The sequence below is a fragment of the Mus caroli genome, chromosome 9 (assembly GCF_900094665.2).
Source record: "Mus caroli chromosome 9, CAROLI_EIJ_v1.1, whole genome shotgun sequence".
In the NCBI taxonomy this organism is placed as follows: Eukaryota; Metazoa; Chordata; class Mammalia; order Rodentia; family Muridae; genus Mus; species Mus caroli.
In genome coordinates, this window is record NC_034578.1 from 72336367 (window position 1) to 72358498 (window position 22132).

At 48.1% G+C, this 22132-nt stretch overlaps 1 protein-coding gene across 1 annotated transcript in view; it reads left to right on the plus strand.

The window, feature by feature from the left end:
- The first annotated feature begins 522 nt into the window (after positions 1-522).
- The window catches only part of Gnb5 (G protein subunit beta 5), a 33993-nt gene continuing 12383 nt past the window's right edge, over positions 523-22132 (plus strand). The window contains exons 1-4 of the mRNA XM_029481131.1: positions 523-838; positions 16289-16425; positions 20980-21021; positions 21923-21999. Of these exons, the coding sequence (XP_029336991.1) occupies positions 727-838; positions 16289-16425; positions 20980-21021; positions 21923-21999 (368 nt within the window). The 5' untranslated portion in view covers positions 523-726. The remainder of the gene's footprint in view (positions 839-16288; positions 16426-20979; positions 21022-21922; positions 22000-22132) is intronic.

The following is a 22132-nucleotide window of genomic DNA, read 5'->3' on the forward strand; positions in this document are numbered from 1 at the left end:
AATTCTGCCTTCCTCTCTTCCTGGAAGTGTGACACCGAGTGAGCATGGCCCTTTGTCCCTACTCTGAATCTGTAGCTTGGAGGAGAGATTGGGGGTGTGTGTGTCTGAGATTCACCAAGGAACCGAGCCTAGGGAACTGTAGCTAGAGAGGAGCCGCTGGAGTTATCAAATTCTCAAGTTCAATACAACATAAGCGACCTTCATCCCAGAGGAGAGGACGCCCCTTACCCTTGCTTTTGCTGTCTTACCCCACCACCCGGGCAGTCAGAACTAATTTTTAAAAGAATGTTTCGATTAGTGGGTTGTGAGGCACGTGTATGAAGCCTCCTGCCCACCAAGTCCAGGGATGCCAAGGGCTGGGCGGTATGGCTTCGACTTCACTAGGCTCCCTTAGAGCCAGGGACCAGAGTTGGGGCCATAGCTTGGTCTCTGAGCCTCAGTTTATCCTACCCTCACTCACCCCCACCCCCACCCCCACTCCCATCCCCACACAACCCCCCTCCCCTCTACTGTCCCACCTCCGAGCATCGCCGGTTCTCAGGGAGGGCGCGGTAGGCGGAGCCAGCAGAGTCCGTCACCGCAGTGGTCGCGTCACTGCCGAGGGGGCGGGCCCCGGGCGGCGTTCGGGGTCACGGAGGCTGCTGCTGCTCCCGCCCTCCCGTCGGCCCCCGCATCGACTCACAGTCTCCGGCTTTGCGTTTCTCTCCTGGCTGCATCCGGACGAAGATGGCAACCGATGGGCTGCACGAGAACGAGACGCTGGCGTCGCTGAAGAGCGAGGCCGAGAGCCTCAAGGGCAAGCTAGAGGAGGAGCGGGCAAAGCTGCATGACGTGGAGCGTGAGTGCGAGCAAGGGGTGGAAGGGAAGCTCCCGGCTGGAGTGAACCAAACTCTCCGAGGGGCTGGCGGACCCGCGAAGGACGGGTTCCAGCGTCTGGGGTGGGAGGATGCCGAGCCCCTCCCAGAGGGCGGGTGGAGAGGCGCAGACTGCAGGTGCCGGCGAGGAGGGACCGCTTCTCTGCCCCTTTCAGGTCCTTCCTTTGCGTGGATTTAGAAGCTCTCATTCCCATCTCTCCATTGTCCTTGGGGGCAGGGAGCTGGATGGCAGAAGGAAGCAGACGTGCTTTCTGCGTCCGCCGGCTCAGTTTGCGGTAGGCCCGTTTAGAAGCGTTTGATGGATGCTGCGGCTGACATAAAAGGACTAACGTGGTGCAAATAAACTTGCCAGCAGGCTGGCATCCCAGGGACTCTCGGCCAGAGGAGCGACCCCCTTCTCAGAGCTCGGAGTGGGACCCTGCTTGGGCAGTGGTCTTACCGACTCACCCTCACCCCCCAACCCTTACATACTTATGTGCGGTTCCCCCACCCACGGCACACCTCCTCCCCGCCTTCCTAATAGGCCTCAGCCTTTTACATTCCATTTGGAGAAGGGAACTGGGGTTCAGCGTGAGACCTTTAGTGTTTGATTTCTTCGAAACTTGCTGGAAGTACAGAACCCTGGTTGTGTCTCCCCCAAGGGGCTTAAGTTGGGAAGGGGCCGCAAGCGCCTGTGTGGCTTAGAATTATGTTCAGGTGTAAGTAGTTAAATTGTTGGGTTTTTGTTTTATTTTGTTTTGTTTGTAACAAGATAAGGTATGGTGCAGCTAGATCGTTGGCATTTATTTACCCAGTGACCCCAAGAAGCAGGAAGAAGGGAGAGTGTAAACACCAGGCTCTTTTCCTACTTAGGGAGACAGCAAAAAAAAAAATTCCCAGAATTCCTCTCCTCCCAACATTTCTATTTGTACTTCATAGGTCATGTGGCCCCTGCCAGGGAGTCTGGAAAAGGGGGGAACCAGGCTGAGCACACTGCCACCCCAAAGTTGAGAAGTGAGGAATAGTTATCAGAGGTGTGACACAGGGTCTGCCTTCTCAGAGCCTTGTATGCTACAGATAGAGGATGACTTTGCCTCAGGCTTGCTATCCCTGCCTTGGACTTCTCCATTTGACAGCTCAGCCCTGTGGCTTGAGCAGTCTTTTTGAAGTCCTACATAGATGGTCCTTGTGACATGAGCCCCCCACTGTAGCACAGTTCTGCAGCCCACACAGGGAGACTCTTGTCTTGCCTTCTCCCGTCTCTGTCTCCTAGAATCCCACTCTGACCATATAGTCTTTCCCAGGCTCTTAGGAACCCTGGCTCTCTCCTGTACCTGGAAGTCCTGCCCTGTTTCTGTCCCTTCCCGGACTTCAGCAGACATTTTGATCAGCTTCCAAAAGTCTTGGGGAGGGACCCTGACTCTGTCCCTCCTGCCTCCTCCCCAGCCATGAGTGTATGCACCCTCCTGCCTCCTCCTGTTGAACTCTAGGGGCTGTTGAAGAGAGGGCACCAAGAGGTCTCTGTGGTCAGTGGCTAAGTCACCCCTGCAGTGTCCTTAGTCAGCTCTCTACCCTGGCAATTGTAAGATGTTCGGCGATCTATGGAGGTCTCTGTCCTGCCCACCTTTTACTTCTTCCTCCGCAGAAAATGGAAGGTAAAAGTAAGAGACCTGGGGGGCTGGTGAGATGGCTCAGTGGTTAAGAGCACTGACTGCTCTTCCAGAGATCCTGAGTTCAAATTCCAGCAACTACATGGTGGCTCACAACCATCCATAATGAGAAACAAATAAAGAACCTATGGGCTGGGAGCAAGTGGGGGCCAGAGGGAGCAGGGCTGGAGCAAGAGGGAGAAGGGGAAGTGGGGAGGGGGGAGTAAGAGACCTGTTTATAGGGCTGAGTTCATAGATCCAACCCCTGGCCCCTGCACACCTGCTCCCTCCTGTAAGGGTCAGCTTCTTCCCAACCCTCAGGATTCACCCACTTCATCTTTAAATTTTTCCACCATCTCTCCACCTCAGCCTGTCTCTGAAAACACACACACACACACACACACACACACACACACACACACACACATCTCTATCTTTTACTCACAGTTTTCCAGCCCCTGTTGTGCCAGCCTTTGCTTGGCCCTTAAAGATGCTGCAGTGAGCAAATCAAGAATGTTCCCTCAGAGGGCTTTGGTCCAAAGCAGGGAGTCAGGCATCCAGTAGATAAAATAAGATGTGGGTTAGACATGTGCTCTGGACAGAACAGAGGGGTTGGGGAAGTGGAGAATGAGTGGTGGAGGAGTTCAAAAACTTCCAGAGACTATGAGCCCAGAGTGGTCCCAGGAAGGACCTTTGAAAGCAGACTCTTTACCTGTATAAAGGACAGGCTGTCCCAGGGAAGAGCATTTGAAACAAAACCACAGTGTAAAGCTGGGTAGGGGAATGGTGCTCTAGTGAGGCAAAGCTGAGGCAGGGGAATATTTTTGCTGTACTGAGGGGAAGCTGAAGCCGTGTCTGGGGAGGCATAGACAGGTAGAGAAGAAGATGGGGTTACAATGGGAGGCTGTTGGAGCTTGGTGGGACACAGTGAAGTCTTGGGTGTTGTGTGTGCGTGTATGTGTGAATGCCTCTGTGTGGATGTCTGTGTGTACATGTGTGTGCACATGTGTATATGTGTATGTGTGCCTGTGTGTGTACATGTGTGTGTATGTGTGCCTCTGTGTATTTGCATGTGTATGTGTGTGCATGTGTGTGCCTGTGTATGTGTGTGTGTGCATGTGTGTGCCTGTGTGTGTGCGCCTGTGTATGTGTGTGTGTGTGCATGTGTGTGTATGTGTGTGCATGTGTGTGTATGTGTGTGCATGTGTGTGTATGTGTCTATGTGCATGTATATGTGTATGTATGTGTGTATGTGCATGTGTATGTGTGTGTGTGCCTGTGTGTGTGTGTGCATGTGTGTGTGCCTGTGTGTGTGCCTGTGTGTGTGTGTGTGTGTGTGCATGTGTATGTGTATGTGTGCCTGTGTGTGTGTGTGTGTGTGCATGTGTGTGTGTGTGTATAGAGACCCAAGATAAACCTCAGGTTTCATTCTTCAGAATTCTGTTCACCTTGGTTTTTTTTAAACAGGTCTCTCATTTTTCCTGAACCAAGTAGGTAGGACAGGCTGGCCAATGAGTTTGAGGGATCGCCCTGTCTCTGCCTCCCTAGATTGGACTGACAAGCACGAGCCACTGCAGCCAGCTGTGTTAACACCCAGATCCTGATTCATGTGCCATCCCCTCAGCCCTAGGCCTTGAGATTTCCTGAAGCCCGAGTGAACTGAATCACCGACATGTTTGGTTTTTTAGTTTTCTAAATTACTTTTCAGTTTTTATTTGTGTATGTGCATTTTCATAGAACACAGAAGGCTGATCGACCCTATCAAAAACTCAGTCAAATTTCTTTTAAAACTTTGCAGGTGGGCCAGTGAGATGGCTCAACAAGTTTTTAGCCAAAGCCTAAGGACCCTAGGGCCCACTTGAAAAAAGAGACAGCTTCAGGCTGTCTTCTGAGGTCTGGTATGACACATGAATAAGTGATAATTAAATGTAATTTTAAAAGAAATTTAAAGGTGAATGAAAAATCAATTATGAGTCGTAGCTCATTTGGTGGAGGACTTGCTAGTATGTAAAGACCTGGGTTCCATTCTCTGCACCACATAAGCCAGGCGTGGTAATACAGGCCTCCTATGACTCCAGTACTTGGGAGGTCAAGGCGTCAGAAGGCCAAGGTTATCCTCCACGACATAATGAGTTTGAAGCCAGCCCCTGTTTAAAAACAAGCAAATATAGACGTAAATATTTGTAAGTCAGTGCAGCAGTTGGAGATGAGAAACCGGAAGGGATCGATCGATCGATTCCTGATGCAAACCCTGTCCTCAGTCCCGGAACTTTAACACTCAGACCAGGGTCTTACTCTGTGGACTTCATTCCCCAGTCAGATCCTTGGCCAGCATAACAAGCCTGAGGTAGCTCCTGTGGCTTACATGACAGGGAGTCAGCCTACCTCAGGTGCACAGCCAGGAGTTCCTGTGTCCCCAGTCTCCTGCAGACTTTCTTCTCCTCCCTAGAGCCTCCCACCCCCATCGGCAGATAATCCACTGTGGGGAGGGTAGCCTTCCTTCATGTTACAATCACACAGCTACAGCTTGTGTTGGCTACCTTTTCACTCCATGCTACACAGACTTCCACGGTCTGAGGACTGTTCGTTCAGGCAGTCAGAAGTCTAACCTCTGACTGCGTGACTCGGTGAGCCATTCCCTACACCCGCAGTCTGAGGATGCTGTGGTCCTCAGCTTCCAGTCTATGTTCTCAGTATCTAGAACAGTGGTACTCAACCTTCCTAATGCTTTCACCCGTTAACACAGCTCCTCATGTTGTGGTGACCCCCACCACAAAATTATTTCACTGCTATTTCATAACTGTAATTTTGCTACTTGTCTTAATTAGGGTTTTACTGCTGTGAACAGACACCATGACCAAGGCAGCTGTTATAAGGACATTTAATTGGGGCTGGCTTGCAGGTTTAGAGGTTCAGTTCAGTATCATCAAGACGGGAACACAGCATCCATGCCAGGCAGGCATGGTGCAGGAGGAGCTGAGAGTTCTACATCTTTATCTGAAGGCTACTAGCAGAGTACTGGCTTCCAGGCAGCTAGGAGTAGGGTCTTAAAGTCCAAGCCCACAGTGGCACACCTACTCCAACAAGGCCACACCTCCAAATAGTGCCACTACCTGGGCCAAGCATATAGAAACTATCACACTCTAAGAGGTCACAGCCCACAGGTTGAGAACCCTGGCTCACCGCCCTCTGTATGCCAACCACTGCTTCTGATGTCACCCTCTCTGACTCACTCTGTTGACTCCTATAAAAAGGACCCTCAGGGTTACATTGGGTTCACCCAGATCATGGTCCCATCTCAATATCTTTAACATCCTCCAATCCGCAAGGGCCTCTTTGCGACATAAGGTGACATCTTCAGTTTCTAAGGATGTGAGCTTCATCAGAAACCATGGGTTTATCGTGTCAACAGGCCTTAGATCAGGAAGAGTCACCATCTCCAGCCTCAACCTCCAGATGCAAACATATTCTTCCTCCCTTATTCTGAGAGGACAGAGGGTAGCACTCAGGCTGGCTTTGCCTGAGCAGCTGGAGGAGAGCAAGGGGAGTTTCTGGTACAGGTCACCCTTCTCCATGTTTCACTGTGTTCTAGAGAGCAGAGATTTTTCTTATTAAAATAGCAAAATGGAGAAAGGCCAAGCATTAGCCAGTGTGCTCACCATGGTCTAGTCAGCACAGAATGTCTGTAAAGATGTACAGTTCTCTCCAGAGGGCTCAGAGATGTGGAGATGTTTCTCTTTAAGACCCATCTCCGCATGCGCCGTAGGAAGGACGGAGTTTTAGGATGGTGTCAAGACAATGGGAGGAAGGAGGACCCAGCTCATCATTAGAGTCTCAGAGTCAGAGTCGGGAATGCTCTGGAAGGTAGGCTGACAGTGGCAAGGGCTGGCAGGTTGCAGCATCCTGGGCTGAGGGAGCTTTATCCAGACTCTTCGTTCCTTTGAGGCAGCTATTAATTTTGTTAAGAAGCAAAACTGAATAAACAAATGTGTATAAATTTCCAGCGTACAAATCCAGACTCCATTTGAATTAATCAGAGGATTTAATCAGTGGGGGCTGATGACTTTTCTGTTTGTTCTAAGTGTGTTTTTGTGACAGGTTTTACCCGAAAACACTCTAATGCTTGGAGCTCTGTACTAATCTGATCTCATAGCTTAGGGGGAAATCTAGGCAAAGCCATACTCTCATCAGGCCTCAGGTGCATGTGCCCTTTGCAGCCCTGGTACCCAGGCTGAGAGAAAGGCAGTGCTCAGGCAGATGGCCTCCTGCCCACTGCTTCGCTCTTGACTGCCTGGAGCAGATAGCCAGCCTGCCTTTCATTTCCTGTCTCCTTCCTTCTCCTGATCTGTTGATTGGAGCATGCTCACTAGGGGCAGTGTTTCTAATGGATTCTCAAGGTATTTGGGATCTCTGTGGGGCAGTTAGATAATGCGAAGGAGGCGGTTCTTTAACAGCCCCCCCCTTATGGGCACCTCTTTTCATGCTTTGATATACCTCATGGCTTGCTTGATGTTTATAATTTTATAAACATTGGGATGGTATTACATGTATTTGAGACACATTTCACATCTATCTCAATAGTTCCTCCTACTGTGTACAGGAGAAACTATTTTTGGGAGAAAGCTGAAAGGCAGGATCTCATGTATCCCATTGTGGTCTCCAGCTAGGCTCTGTAGCTAAGGATGACCTTGAACTTCAGGTGCTAAAGCCTTCACCGCCCAAATGCCAGGATTCCAGGTGTGTACCCCCCTCCCCACCCACTGCCAGTTATTCAGTGTCACCTGAAAGCTGAAAGACAGCTCTGTCCCAATGATGGTTGGTCTCCCAGACTGAGAGATTAGTCTCACAACGCCAGCTAGATAGCTCTAATACTTGCATTTCAAGGAAGGCAGCAGAGGCTCAAAAGAACCTGCCAGCTTCCATGTGATGTCCTTGCATTGGCCTTGCCCTTCCCTGAGAGGTGAGAGAGCCACTGTGGCTTGCTGGCCTTCCCCCTTGCTAGTGGAGTTAGCCTTAAAGCCCAGTCATTCTCTCTGGGGATTTCACAGCCTAGGTTCACTTTTGTGTTGTCTAGATCACGTCTAGTTAGATATTGCCTCGAAGAAAAAGTGGAGGGACACGTCTGCAGCTAAAATAGAAGTCTGAAAACCACTGTTCCATGTGTGCGCTCAGCACTCACAGATCTTAAGCTGTATGCAGGTAGGACTGGCTGTCCTGTTCAGCCTATTGACCTAGCATAGAACCTGGTCATAGAAGGAGCTGCAGGTGTGCATTCTGTGGCACTCTGATCTAACTTTCCATAGCCAGGCAGAGATCAGGCTCGGACCAGGCAGTCTCTTAACTAACCCTGAGACTCACTGATCTGGCTACCTCCCATATGGGAATCTAAGGCTGGGGTGTCCCCAGTGCCTGAATGTCATTTTCCTTGATTTTCCAAAGACTCACGGCCACGTTGCATGACGTTGATCCTAGTCTTAAAGGTATGTAAATCTGTTCTCAAGGGCTGAAGTGTGTGTACATAAAATTCTCAGTCTTCTGAGCTTTGGTTTCCTTACTTATAGGAGTAGATCTTTAAAACTGTGTCCTCACCTGGCAGTGGTAGTGCACGCCTTTAATCCCAGCATTTGGGAGGCAGAGGCAGGCAGATCTCTGAGTTCGAGGCCAGACTCGTCTACAGAGTGAGTTCCAGGACAGCCAGGGATACACAGAGAAACCCTATCTCAACCTTCCCTCTCCCCCCCAAAAAAGGAAGGGGGTACTGGAGAGATGACTCAGTGGCTAAGAGCACTACCTACTCTTTCAGAGGTCCTGAGTTCAATTCCCAACAACCTCATGGTGGCTCACAACTATCAATGAGATCTGATGCCCTCTCCTGTCATGCAGGCATACATGCAAATAGGACACTCATATAAAATACATAGATAAATCAAATTAAAAAAAAAAAACCTATGTCCTCAAACTGTTGTATAAAGCCTTCCACCCATGCCCAATTCAACACATGGGGGATAGTGTCCAAATACATCAAAAGTCTTGGCACATGTGATGGCACATGACTAAAGGGAGAGAGGAAAGAAGGGAGAGAGGTTCCCACCTGTCTTTTCTTTACCCCTGTTCTTTTTTTTTTTTAATTTTTAATATTTTTATTACATATTTTCCTCAGTTACATTTTCAATGCTATCCCAAAAGTCCCCCATAGTGCCCCCCACTTCCCTACCCACCCATTCCCATTCTTTTGGCCCTGGCATTCCCCTATATTGGGGCATATAAAGTTTGCAAGTCCAATGGGCCTCTCTTTCCATTGATGGCCGACTAGACCATCTTTCGATACATATGCAGCTAGAGACAAGAGCTCTGGGGTTCTGATTAGTACATCCTGTTGTTCCAACAATAGGGTTGCAGATCCCTTTAGCTCCTTGGGTACTTTCTCTAGCTTCTCCATTGGGAGCCCCGTGATACATCCAATAGCTGACTGTGAACATCCACTCCTGTGTTTGCTAGGCCCCGGCATCGTCTCACAAGAGACAGCTATATTTGGGTCCTTTCAGCAAAATCTTGCTAGTGTATGCAATGGTGTCAGCGTTTAGAAGCTGGTTATGGGAAGGATCCCTGGATACGGCAGTCTCTAAATGGTCCACCCTTTCATCACAGCTACGAACTTTGTCTCTGTAACTCCTTCCCTGGGTGTTTTGTTCCCAATTCTAAGAAGGGGCACAGTGTCCACACTTTGGTCTTCATTCTTCTTGAGTTTCATGNGTTTAGTAAATTGTATCTTATATCTTGGGTATCCTAAGTTTTGGGCTAATATCCACTTATCAATGAATACATATTGTGTGAGTTCTTTTGTGATTGTGTTACTTCACTCAAGATGATGCCCTCCAGGTCCATCCATTTGGCTAGGAATTTCATAAATTCATTCTTTTTAATAGCTGAGTAGTACTCCATTGTGTAAATGTACCATAATTTCTGTATCCATTCCTCTGTTGAGGGACATCTGGGTTCTTTCCAGCTTCTGGCTATTATAAATAGGGCTGCTATGAACATAGTGGAGCATGTGTCCTTTTTACCGGTTGGGACATCTTCTGGATATATGCCCAGGAGAGGTATTGCTGGATCCTCCGGTAGTACTATGTCCAATTTTCTGAGGAACTGCCAGACTGATTTCCAGAGTGGTTGTACAAGCTTGCAATCCCATTTACCCCTGTTCTTATGCCTCCTTTAAATTCAGGCTCTCATGGCCTGCCAGCCAGGAATCCATAGCACCAGTGGCTCCCTGACCTCATGCAACAGCTCAGTTACTGTCACACTACAGTGTACTTGGTACCTGTGTGTTGCCCTGTCTGATGGTTCCAGACTATGCACCTCCTAAGAGCAGAGACATCCCATGACAGATGGTTTGTGAGCTACTATGTGGTTTCTGGGAATTGAACCTTTGGAAGAGCAGTCAGTGTTCTTAACCACTGAGCCATCTCTCCAGCCACCAACCTTATTCTTCTAATAAAGTATCTGCTGTGGTATTTAACACCCAGCTGAGCACTCCCGTCTCCTCCTTGGAGCTTCACCTTCTGACTACGCTGGTTCCATAATATTCAGCAGTTTAAGATGCCTGGGTCCCAGCTGAGCAGAGAGGCAGTGAAGGAAGGTAGAGACACTGTGGGCGCAGGTCAGGGAACAGGTTCCTTCGGATCAGCGTCTAGGCTGCTGCAGTCACATCAGACTTAGAGGGATCACAGGAGCTTGGCACAGCAAATGCTGTGATCTCTGCAGAGTGTTCTGCCAAGGAGCGGAGTCCCCTGACCGGGTTCCCTCCCAGGTGACATCCCTAGACCATGCTGCAGTCAAGGACAAACACAAAAAGATAGATCTGTATCACTCAGATGACAGTACACCAACAGTCCACTGCCCGTGGAGAACAGCCGTTTTAGGTGTACAAACACTGCTCTCTTCGATGAGTTCCTCTGCTGTCTCGAATTACATCACACCTTTGGACTTTGATTTCCTCAGCTGAGAACGCCCACAGAGAGCCCCTACATAGACTCATTCTCTGCGTGCAGATATCACCCTACAGCCCAGTACAGCCTCCTGTTGGCTGGAGAAGCTCTGTGTGCCGTCATCTCTGGTTTAGCAAGTGTCTCCTCTGTGCCAGGCTTGAGTAGCTAGCAAGAAGGACTGAAAATGGATCAAGCCATCAAGAGGAGAGATGACTTGCTGGCAGACAGATGGCTCTGTAGCCAAGACAGGGCTCTTAGTCTCCTGCAGATGGCTCAAGCAGAACACACCACTGTCTTCCTGAGGCTACCAGCCAGTCGCATTTCCTAGCCAGTTAGCATTCCTACTGTAGAAACCAGTGTGTTCCTCTCGTCTTATAAAATTAAATATATCATATTCCTGCGGAACAGTCTGTCAGAAGGCAAAGGAGAAATCCTACCTGCCCCAGCCCCACAAATACATATTTAGCTCTTTTCCAAATTTTTTATTTCCTGATATCTAATTTTTTTGTAATTCTTTAATTCAATGCTTGTAAGATTTGGCAGATAGAAGCAGGATGGAGTGGGTTGGGAGCAAATCTGTGTGGGAAGGGAAGACACGGAGAGAAAAGATAATTGATGGTTGGGATGTGTTAAAATTAGAGTTATGTAACGAGGGCCCTCTTTTAGTTGCTGAGGCATCTTGGGTTTTCTTCCTTCCTTTCTTTCCTTCTATCTATCTTTTCTTCTCTCTTTTTTAGGGATGTTGAAAAGCTAGGCTTCCCCTAATGCTGAAACAAGAGAAGCTGCAATAATATGGGCATGGGGTATCAGTGTAAAGTATTAAAGCAGAGAACTATAGAAATGGCTCAGGGGTCAAGAGCACTGGCTGCTCTTCCAGAGGACTCAGTTCCTACCACCCACATGGCAGCTCACCAGTCTGTAACTCCAGTGCCATGGGATGTGACCCCTTCTTCTGGCCTCTGAGGACACTGTCTACACTTGGTGCACATACATATATATACTGGCAGGCACTTGTACACATTAAATAAAAATTAATAAATCTTTTAAAAGAATTAAATAGGACGTGCTCCCTAGTGGTGAAGGCTTGTGTAAACGGCCTGTAAGAATTAAAAAAAACTGAGTCTGTTCTTTAACTTCTGTCAGTATGTGCTGGGGACAGCATACAATGAATGACAGGGACTGCCTGCAGTAGGCTGGGATGGAGACATCTCAGAAGCCCGCAGCAGCTCCTTGTAGAAAAGGATGGCGTCTGGGACCCTGAGAAGCAGGAAACATATCTCTCCAGGGGACCCATTATCTGAAATAAGGGACTGCCTGCAGTAGGCTGGGATGGAGACACCTCAGTAGCCTGTGACAGTTGTTCCCATTTCTCTAAACCTTAGCCCTGTACAACAGCTGTATAGATTTCATTTGTGCGTGGCTGCTTTTCAGTTGGCCTTGGTGTGCATAATTTTTCTATTTTATCTGACTTTCTTACTTCTTTCTCCTTCTGCTCTGATGAATTCTGTGAAACTAGATGTTCCCTGATTCTTAAAGAATTAAAAATTGAGGCACAGGGCACAGCACAGTCCTAATGGCCCAGTGCATGTTGTGTGTTCTCATCTTGGAAACAATGTAATAACTGCACAATGGTCGTTCCAGATTAATGCTTGACTTGCAAAGAAAGTTTGAAGAAATGATTAGAAAATGAATAGAGCCAACATTGGGACCCCCAAGAAAGAAAAAAACGACTGAAGTTATGAAATAAGTTTTGTACAACATTTGAGAGTGGTTCCTGGATAAGCAAGTATAGAATATGTAAAATCATTTATTAGTAAAACTAAGTCAAAACACTGGAACTCTTAGGAGAGTCATTGTGTGCAATGTGCAGAAGCAGAAAGCTAGTGGAACTACTGAGTTAAGGGTTAACGATTCTTTCTGGCCACTGCCTGGCAGCTTTGCCCGTGGCATTTATCATTAGAGCTTCACAAGAAAATATAAGTAGCTGGCATCGGAGCTCTGAGCTCTGAAGTATAATAAGTCAAAGTTAAAGTTTAAATAATGATCAGTTTGCAGTTATTATTACTTTGGCTGTAGGCCTGGGAATTGGGAAGCTTGAAACTTAGGGGAACAATCGTAATTCTTGATTCTTTGTGGGATGTGCTTATTCTTTTGAATTTGATTTGACAGTGATTATGCAATGTCTTTTTTTTTTAACCTGCTTTTGGGGTATCAATAAAAGACTGGAGCAAGAGAAAGGCTAGAGAGCATGAGAAGAGAGAATGAGAGAGCGAGTGAGGTGAATGTGGAGGGCGAGTGAGAGAAAGCATGAGAAGAGCATGTGAAGAGTGAGTGGGGAGAGCATGTGAGGTGTATATGGAGTGTGTGTGTGTGTGTGTGTGTGAGTTAAAGGAGAGTGCATGTGATGTGTGTGTGAGATATGTGTGAGATGAGTATGTGTGAGAGTGAAAGGGGAACGCACAGAGGTGTGTATGAGTGTGGGAGTTCAAGAAAAGCAGAATGCGCAGGAGAATGCAGAGTGTGTGCAGCCTCAAGCTGAGAGAGAGAGAGAGACAGAGACAGAGAGAGAGAGACAGAGAGAGAGAGACAGAGAGAGAGAGATAGAGAGAGAGAGAAGAGAAGAGAGAGAGAAGAGAGAAGACGGAGAAACTTTAAGCCTTGAAAAATTGCCTGTTGGGCCAGGCAATGGTGGCACACGCCTTTAATCCCAGCACTTGGGAGGCAGAGGCAGGCGGATTTCTGAGTTCAAGGCCAGCCTGGTCTACAGAGTGAGTTCCAGGACAGCCAGGGCTACACAGAGAAACCCTGTCTCAGAAAAAAAAAGAAAAGAAAAAAAAGAAAAGAAAAAGAAAAAAGAAAAAGAAAGAGAGAAAGAGGAAAAATTTCCTGTCAGCTTGTACCCAAAAAGGAGTTTGTGTATATTTATTATGTGTCTTCCAGATATCCCTGCTTCCAGTTGGGAACTCTGATCCTGCATCAAGGCTGAACCCTGACAAGTGTGCCTTGTGAGGAGTGTCTCTGAGGGGACAGTGGTGGGCTGTCTGTGGAGTGATCACTCAGCATTTCCAGGCCCTGTAGCAAGAGTGCTGAGCTCTGACAGCACTTTAGAATGTACAAGAGCTTTTACCACTGAGGTTTTCTGTCCTTTAAGTATTTTCACTTTGTTTTGTTTTGGGGCCAGGTAGTCATGATATAACTCTGGCTGGCTTCAAACTCACAGAGATGCACCTGCCTCGGCCTCCTGCGTGCTGGGGTTACAGATGTGCACCTTGGCCTCCTGGGTGCTGGGGATACAGATGTGCACCTCGGCCTCCTGGGTGCTGGGGATACAGATGTACACCACCACACTGACACAGCTGGTGTTTTTATAGGGACTCCGTACCTTTGCTCTTCTTCTCAAGGAGCACTAACAGGGGTCGAGCTTTCTTGGAGAAAAGAATGGTTCGCATAGGGCAAGAAGCCTGAGTTGGGAGTTCCCAAAGATAATGAGGTGTGGTAGGAAGTCCTGAGAACCCGCATGATGGGGCTTCTCCTGAACCGTGAGTTCAGACAGTTCGAGTGTTGGAGTAAAGACCCAGCAAAGCCCAGAATGCCGCGCAGGAGTTGAGTGATTTGCTGGTACACCCAGGTTTGAGGATGTGGCTCCGTGCTGGAACGATTGCCTGGTAGGCTCACTCCCAGCATGGGGCAAAAAGAAGTAATAGAGACTGATTATGATCTGGCAGGTACAGTAGAATCCACGAAGTCCACACTGCTGCCAATAGTGAATCATTAGACCATTGTGGGAAGCAGTCACTGGGTGTGGAAGGAATGGTGGGCTTAGGAAAAGCACTAGTCACCAACCATCAGCGCAGTGACTGGGCTGTTAATGTGTGGTACCATGAGGGTGTTGGAGCTGGAGGCCTGTGTACATGACATCACATAAGCCAAGCACAGGGGCACATGTCTGTCGTCCCAGCAATGGGGAGGTGGAGGCAGGAGCACTAGAAATTCAAGGTCATCTTCAGCTACCTGCCTGAGTGAAACGAGAAACTGTCTGTCAAGAACTGCTCCTGAAAAGTTGGAAGAGAGCACCCTATTTAGTCTTAGAATCCATCCCCAGACGGTACTTTTTCATGATATGGGGGAGGGTGGCATCTGATGGGCCACCTTCACCTAATAGTCAAAGTCACCAGAAGTCAGCAGAAGAGGGACAGGTGGTCGAGCATGTGCCTCTAGGCAGTTGTCTCCCTGTGGGGTTCCTGACAAGTGTGTCTGGGCAGAAGCTCATCGTGAGTGAGCACCAGACAGGGACTGAAGGGCCCCAAAGGATGCTGCGAGTGACCTCAAAGTTACCTTTTCTGTAACGGGTGTGGTTGGGCTGGCGTCCAGCAGGGCCTGTATTAGCGAGCATTAATTCCCTGATGTGGATCACTAAGTCTATGGTTCTGTAAGACATTCTCTGGACTCAGAGTGGAGGCAAGAGCACAGGAAAGGAGGCATGGAAGATGATCATGAGGGGCACAGTTGTCATGGCCCTGGCTTCCAGCTATAAGGGAAGTTCACCACCATATTACCCATGAAAGAAACACCCTTCTCACCCCACTGCCCTAGCTGTTTCCTAACCACCACTACCCCCGGTTGCTGAAAGGCATAGGAGCCCAGGCCTATCCTGGTTCAGCCTCTAACCATGAAGAGAGTGGTACCCCTCAGCTGCCTACCATGGAGGGGAGTCCCTGAGCCCTGCAGACCTCCATCTCCCATCAGCTTCGTGATAGATTCTATTTCCTCACTGTCAGTACTTGACCAGTATTAGCCACGCCTCTCCAAGCCCATGAGCAAAGGACACAGGTCCCAGCCCCCGAGAGGCTGCTGTAAGGGGCGCTGGTGTCACGAGCAGATTCTGTCCAGACAGTGTTTTAGGACAGTGTTGATTTCTGTGGAAATTCTCGGAGTTCTTCAGCGATCTCACACATATACCGCTTGTTCAGTGCTTGTTTGCAGATTCCTGCAGCTCCCAGCATGCCCCAGTCCTTTGCTAGGGACAGTTAGATACATATAGCATTTACTGCCAGGCAGCAAGTTTTTGTAAAGTCAGTTTCCCTTGTGGGTAGAAAGGGGAGTAGAAGGCTGGACATAGTTCAGTCGGTAAAATGTTTGCCATGAAAACACTAAGACTTGAGTTCAATCCACAGCAACCCCAAAAACTGCCTGGTGTGGTAGCATGTGCACTTCTCACCCCAGAACTGGGGAGGCAGAACAGAGGGATACAGAGCCAGCCCACCTATTCTAGTTGGAAAATTCCAGACTGAGTGAGAGACCCTATCTCAAAGGCATTATTCCTGGGGATGGCATCTGAGGTTGTCTTCTGGAATTATACATGCATGCAGACACAAAAACACACATACACACGCATACATGCACACATGCATAAACACAATCCCTCCCCTCCCCTCCCCTCCCCTCCCCTCCCAAAAGATATAAAAAATAAAATCCTCCTGGCCCAGCCTGGCTCTCAACAACTTGTATGGGCTTATATTAGCCAAAGAGTCTGTATGGATCTCTGTGTCCACCTGTCACATGGAGACAGACGCTATAGTCTACTGTCTGCTCTCCCCATCTCTGAGTGGGGGGGTTTTTGGGGGTCGGGGGAAGGACTCAGGTCTGACTGTGCTTTCTAACCTTAGAAGAAAGCTTTGCATGCCCTAAGAATAAGAAGAGGATAAAAGCCCTTTGCGGGAGACAAAGCCTTTTCTGGGCCTGCTGGGTGGGCCTCAGCGCCTGGCCATAGCGCCTAATTGTGGTCCTGTCCTTGCAGTACACCAGGTGGCCGAGCGGGTGGAGGCCCTGGGCCAGTTTGTCATGAAGACCAGAAGGACCCTCAAAGGCCACGGGAACAAAGTCCTGTGCATGGATTGGTGCAAAGACAAGCGGAGAATCGTGAGCTCCTCACAGGTACTGCACTCGTGGCTACCACACTGCTCTTGCTGTGCACCTGAGTGTGTTTCTAATCAGGTGGCTAAGGAGGAAAGAGCCGTCCTGTCTACAGGCCCCATCTCCTCTTTATGACTTTGCCTACTCTCCTGTGATGTGAATTAACAAAGACATTCTCCTGCAATGTAGAAGTATATGGCAGTGTTAGTGCCCTTGTCTGACACGCACTGTGCCTTGGGGCTGACCCCAGCACTGGACACACAGAGGCTCTGCACCCTGGAGAATGTCACTGATCTCGAATTAGTGATGGAAGAGACACTGTGGATTGTGTCTGACCCCCTTTGATGACAAGATCATGTCTCTCTATGCATCTTACAAGGTCTCATTTGTGAAGGAACCCATTTTTAAAAAGCCTTTCCCTACCTCCAGCAAGGCGTAATGATTGAAATTCCACTAATGCCTTTTTATTTTCTTTTAATATAAGAGTGTATTTGTTTGGGTTTTTTTATTTTTGCTTTTTAGTTCTTGTCTGGTTTTGTTGTGGTTGTTTCTTTTTAACTAAGGTCTCATGGTATAGTTCTCTCTGGCTGGAAATTGCTACGTAGATCAGACTTTCCGTGAAGTTGAGATCCACCTGCCTCCTGTCTGGGTGCTGGGATTGAAGGTGTGCACCACCACGCCCAGTAGATTAATTCTCACTGTGTTTATTAAGAAGACATTTAACTCTGTTTAGAATATACAATTTCTGGCATAGTTTATGCAGTTAACCTTTATATATTACATGGTCCTTGTGTATTGCTGCATAACACATTACTCCAAAATTGAGGTAAAAGATTTAGCTCTGAGGTCCAGCACTTGCGTGGCAAGCACAAAGCCCTGAGTTTCATGCCTGACACTGAAACAAATTACCCCCAAATTAAGCAACCTAGCACAGACACATCATACATGAGCACCAGTTCTTGCTCCACTATGAGGTTACCAAAGAGGCAGGTGTGGCCATGGTTGGCTGACTGCGTGACTGGGGTTTCCTTGCTCGCATGGCTATCGGCTGGTGCCTTTGTTTCTTGCCACATGAACCTCTCCATAGTTTGTGCTCACAACTTGGTAGCTGACCTCCCTTACAGCAGGTGACCCGAGAGAGAGAAACAGAAGCAGAGCCAATGCTTTTGTGGCCTAGCCTTGGAACTGGCATTCTATCCTGTCTGTTATATTGTGTTGGGCACATAGAGCATCTCTCATAAAAGGAGGAAGGAAACTGACTCTCTCTGCTTAATAATTCCTGGGTGTGTTTTTGGGTTAGATATTGTCCGAGTTAGGTTTCTATTGCTGTGATAAAACCCCTCAACTAAAAGCAACTTGGGGGCGGGGGTACCTCAGCTTACATGTTCCAAGTCACAGTCTATCATGAAAGGGAATGCAAGGCAGAACTCCAGGCAGGAACCTCTGGGCAGGAACTGGAGCAGAGGCCATGAATGGTCACTGCTTGCTGGTTTGCTCCTAGACTCGGGCCAGCTCCATGACACAGCTGCTGTCCCCAAAATATTAGCATCTCCACTTCAACTGGGGTGCACCTTCACCAGCAGGCTCTTCTGGGCCCTAGTCAGGGGCTAGATAACCCTGCCACATTGAGGCATGCCTTAACTTCCCTTTACAGCCCATTCAATGCTGGGCCTTCCACTGCTACTGTGGCTGAGCGTTTCCAATAGCCTCTCCTTCAGGGTCTCATAGTGTCAAGCCTTGGCTACTCCCCATGACTCCATTCGTGCCTTCAAAAACAGTACCACCTGGGTGACTCTTAACATATCGCCAGCCTTGTCTACCTCTGGACCACAGCCTTCATGTGCTGACCCTGAGGGAAAACTTCCTAGAAATTTCGGCCTCAGTGATGCTGATCTCTTATTAATTACTCCCAGGCAAGGCAGCGCACACCTGCAATAGCGGCACCTGAGAGGTAGAGGGAAGAGGATCGGGAGTTCCCGGTCGTCCTGGGTTACAGGTGACCTTGTCTCAAGCAGAAGCCTATGAACTGAAGTCCTTTGGTTATTCTGTAGGTCAGGTTCTTATATCAATATATGTTACACACAACACACACATCTGGCTCCTGGTTCAGCTTTTTCAAAAGAGGGCCCAACCTTTTTTTTTTTTTTCTTTTGTAACTTTTGTAAAAATATGAAGGTGTACATGTTCTGGGATGGAGAGATTTGTATTGCTTTTGCAGAGGACTCAGCTTCAGTTCCCATCAGCCACTTCAGGTGGCTCACAGTTCCAGCTCCGGGGGAGTGAGTCACCTCCTTTGGCCTCTGTGGACACTAGACTCACCTGCACACACACACACACACACACAAACACACACGTGTAAGTAAAAGGAAAAAATTTAAATGTTTTTTTTAAAGTGCATGCTCTAGACAGTGTCTTTCTGATTCAGACAAGTGTTATTAATGTACTGTGTGACCTTCAGATCTAACACGTCATGCTGTGCTTGCTTTTTATTTTATATGTATAATAAATAAATATCCATGTATCGCCCATGCATATTAATAATACCTGAGAATAGAGCAGAGTTTTGACTCCCCTGTTTCAATCATTATCATAATTAAATTTTATTTATTGTTTAGTTTATCATTGAACAGGTCTTGTTTTGTAGGCTAAACTGTTCTCATACTTGCAGTCTCCCTGCTTCAGCCTCTTAGGTACTGAGACTACAGGCCTATGTCACCATGCCCAAGTTACCGTTCTAAAGCACTTCTGTCCAGTCTTAGTTTTGTAACATGGTTGCTATTTAGCTTTTTGACTCTTCAGTCTTTGCAAGCACACCCACTGTCAGGGATTTTCTGTCACTCGAATGCCTCTTTTTTAAAAAAAGACAGGGTCTCCTGTTTCCCAGGCTAGCCTCAAACTCTCTGTTACCTTGGATAACCTTGAATTCATGGCCCTCCTGCCTCCACCACTCAAGTGCTAGGATTACAGATGTACACCGCCACAGCCAGTTTGTGAAGTGCTGAGATCTGAACCCAGAGCTTCAAACAAGCTAGGCTCTCTACCAACTCAGTTACATCCTGGCTCTTGTGTGCCACTCCTATTGGAGAAGGAGCTCTGTGGCAGGGCCATGTGGGCATTTCTGAGCACTCTCGGTGCATCCCTCTCTGCTCCAGGGTGGTAGGGGGATGTGCACAGAAGTGTGGGATGGAGGCTTGTCTCGGTTAGGATTCTACTGCTGAGAAGAGATGCTGTGACCACAACAACTCTTAGAAAGGAAGGCTGGCTTACAGTTCAGAGGGTTAGTCCGATACTGAAATGGCAGAAAGCATGGTAGTGTGCAGGCAGACATGGTGCTATCTTTGGGTCCACAGGCAGCAGCAGAAGACTGTATCCCACACTTGCCAGACTTGAGTTGTAAGACCTCAAGCCCTCCCCCAGTGACATACTTCCTCCAATAATGCCACACCTACTCCAACAAGACCACACCTACTTCAACAAGACCACACCTCCTAATAGTCTCACTCCTTAAAGGACCAAGCATTCACACACATGAGTCTATGGGGGCCATTCAAATCACCACAAGACTGGAAACACTGAAGATTCTGGAACAATCTTTGGATTACCAGTAACCTTTTCCCTTTAACGAAAGAGATTACTCACCCTGGTGAGTGGGAATCGGGTGTGGGGGAGAAGGTAAATTCTCTCCTGGTATGTGGGCGCCTGGCAAGTACATCAGCTTGTGGAAGATCACAGTTTAATGAGACTTCTCAGTGCACAGTGGGTGGGCGATGGGAAATGGCAGTCAGTGAGGCAGAGAAAATAACCACATTAAATCAGTGTCCATGTGTAGGGAGTGTGGGCTCCAGGCGCAGAGGACCCTCATGTGCAGACGCAGAGCCCCGGCTGTATTGTGAATGAGTGGCTTTGCTAACCCCATCCATGTTTGGCCATGTAGGCAGAAATCAGATGTAAAGCCATGTGAGTCTGGGATCTTAGTCTCCAACTGAGCTCTTTGACCTCAGTCATTCTTAGCATTACCCAGGTTTGTCCCACCAGAGGTGGTAGAGAAAGATTCTGTCACTTTAGCAGCAGACCTAGCTTCTGCCCTAAGGGGTATTTTCCAGCCCGCTCTACCGGCTGCGGCTGCATTCACCACCTTTACTTCCACGTGGCTCAAGGCATTAATGTTGAGCCTGAGCCAGGCATAGTGGTGCATGTCTGTAACCCCAGCACTCAGAAGATGAAAGCAGGCAGATCCAGTGTTCAAGGTCATCCTTGGCTACATATCAAGTTTAAGCCAACCCAGGCTACCTGAGACCCTGTCCAATGGAAAAATAGTATCTGAGTCTTGCTTTCTTTCATTTAATCTAGACCAAAAAAAAAAAAAAGAGTAAAATGGAAAGCTAAGCCTTTATAAAGCTCCCTCGCTCCCCTTTATTCACGGGCAGGTGGGAGGGTCTTGATCATTCTGGATTTCAGCTGCCTCCCATCACTGCCTGTCAGGACAGGGTACTCTAAGGACTTCTAGGCCATTACTGGTAAGAACATGCTGACAGTTGCCAACTCCTGAACTGTTGGGTTTTTTTCTCTTTCCAGGATGGGAAGGTGATTGTCTGGGATTCCTTCACTACTAACAAGGTGAGGTACCCCTCCCAGGCACACCCTGGGCCTCAGGTCCCCAGCCCAATCCCTTCTAGAGCTCTGTGAATGGCCAAGGAAACAGCAACTCTGTGAGGACTCCCTGTCCCACCCCTAGAGGACCACGATCCCCGACCAGATAGGGCACAGCAAGATAAACCTGTTAAACCCCCCACATGTGATGTGCTCTCTGTTTATCTTCTGAGTGAGGATGAAAAGAATCAAAATTCTGTCTTTTGTCCCCTCTCTATGTCTGGCTGGAGCCCATAACCCTGTAGCAATGAGCACATGGCAGGTGAGGCAGGAGACTGCAGGAGGGACCGACAAAACCTATGGTCTGTGGCTGAGTCCAAGGCAAGAGCTCTCTTGGCATGCACATCTCAGGTGGATCTAAGTTTAAACTGTTTCCATGAGATAAAGAGCAAAACTCTGGTTGCAGGCCGGAGTCTACCATCTGTACAGGACAGTGCTGTCTGAGAAGTGTGGTTGACAGTATCAGTCTCCAGCAATGGACTTGTTTCTCTCTGTAGAAAGGGGGATCTTAGTGCATAGTCTACTTTATTAAACATGTTACTAGACATGGTTAGCAGCTGCAGCATTGCCTGGTCAAGTGAGGGCCATTTTCCAGGGCAGAGTAACCGACAATCAGGCCCCTGGCAAATGGTAAAAAAAAAAAAAAAAACAGTGAAGCAAAATATGGTGATTCTTACTAACTGGGCTTTGGTTGGCGCCAGAAGGCTGAGTCCCCTCGTCAGTGTGAAGCCCAGTTTCATGCCTTGCCACTGCCGTGTAAATGGTGACAAATCAACAGGGACCCAGGTTTTTCTAGTTTGTAAAAGCTCAGACATTGAGACCCATGTGGAAGGGCCTTATTCATCCCCAATTGGTTCTAATGTTTCAGGAGCATGCAGTCACCATGCCTTGCACCTGGGTGATGGCGTGTGCTTACGCGCCATCAGGATGCGCCATTGCTTGTGGGTAAGTTTTCCAAATGTCCCATGAGCCACCAAAGACTGCTTTGTATAGGCAAACACTCCAAAATCCAAGCCGTCTAAAACATTTCTGTTACAGGGCTGAACTTTCTAACCTCAAAAACCAATTAGGTCCAGAA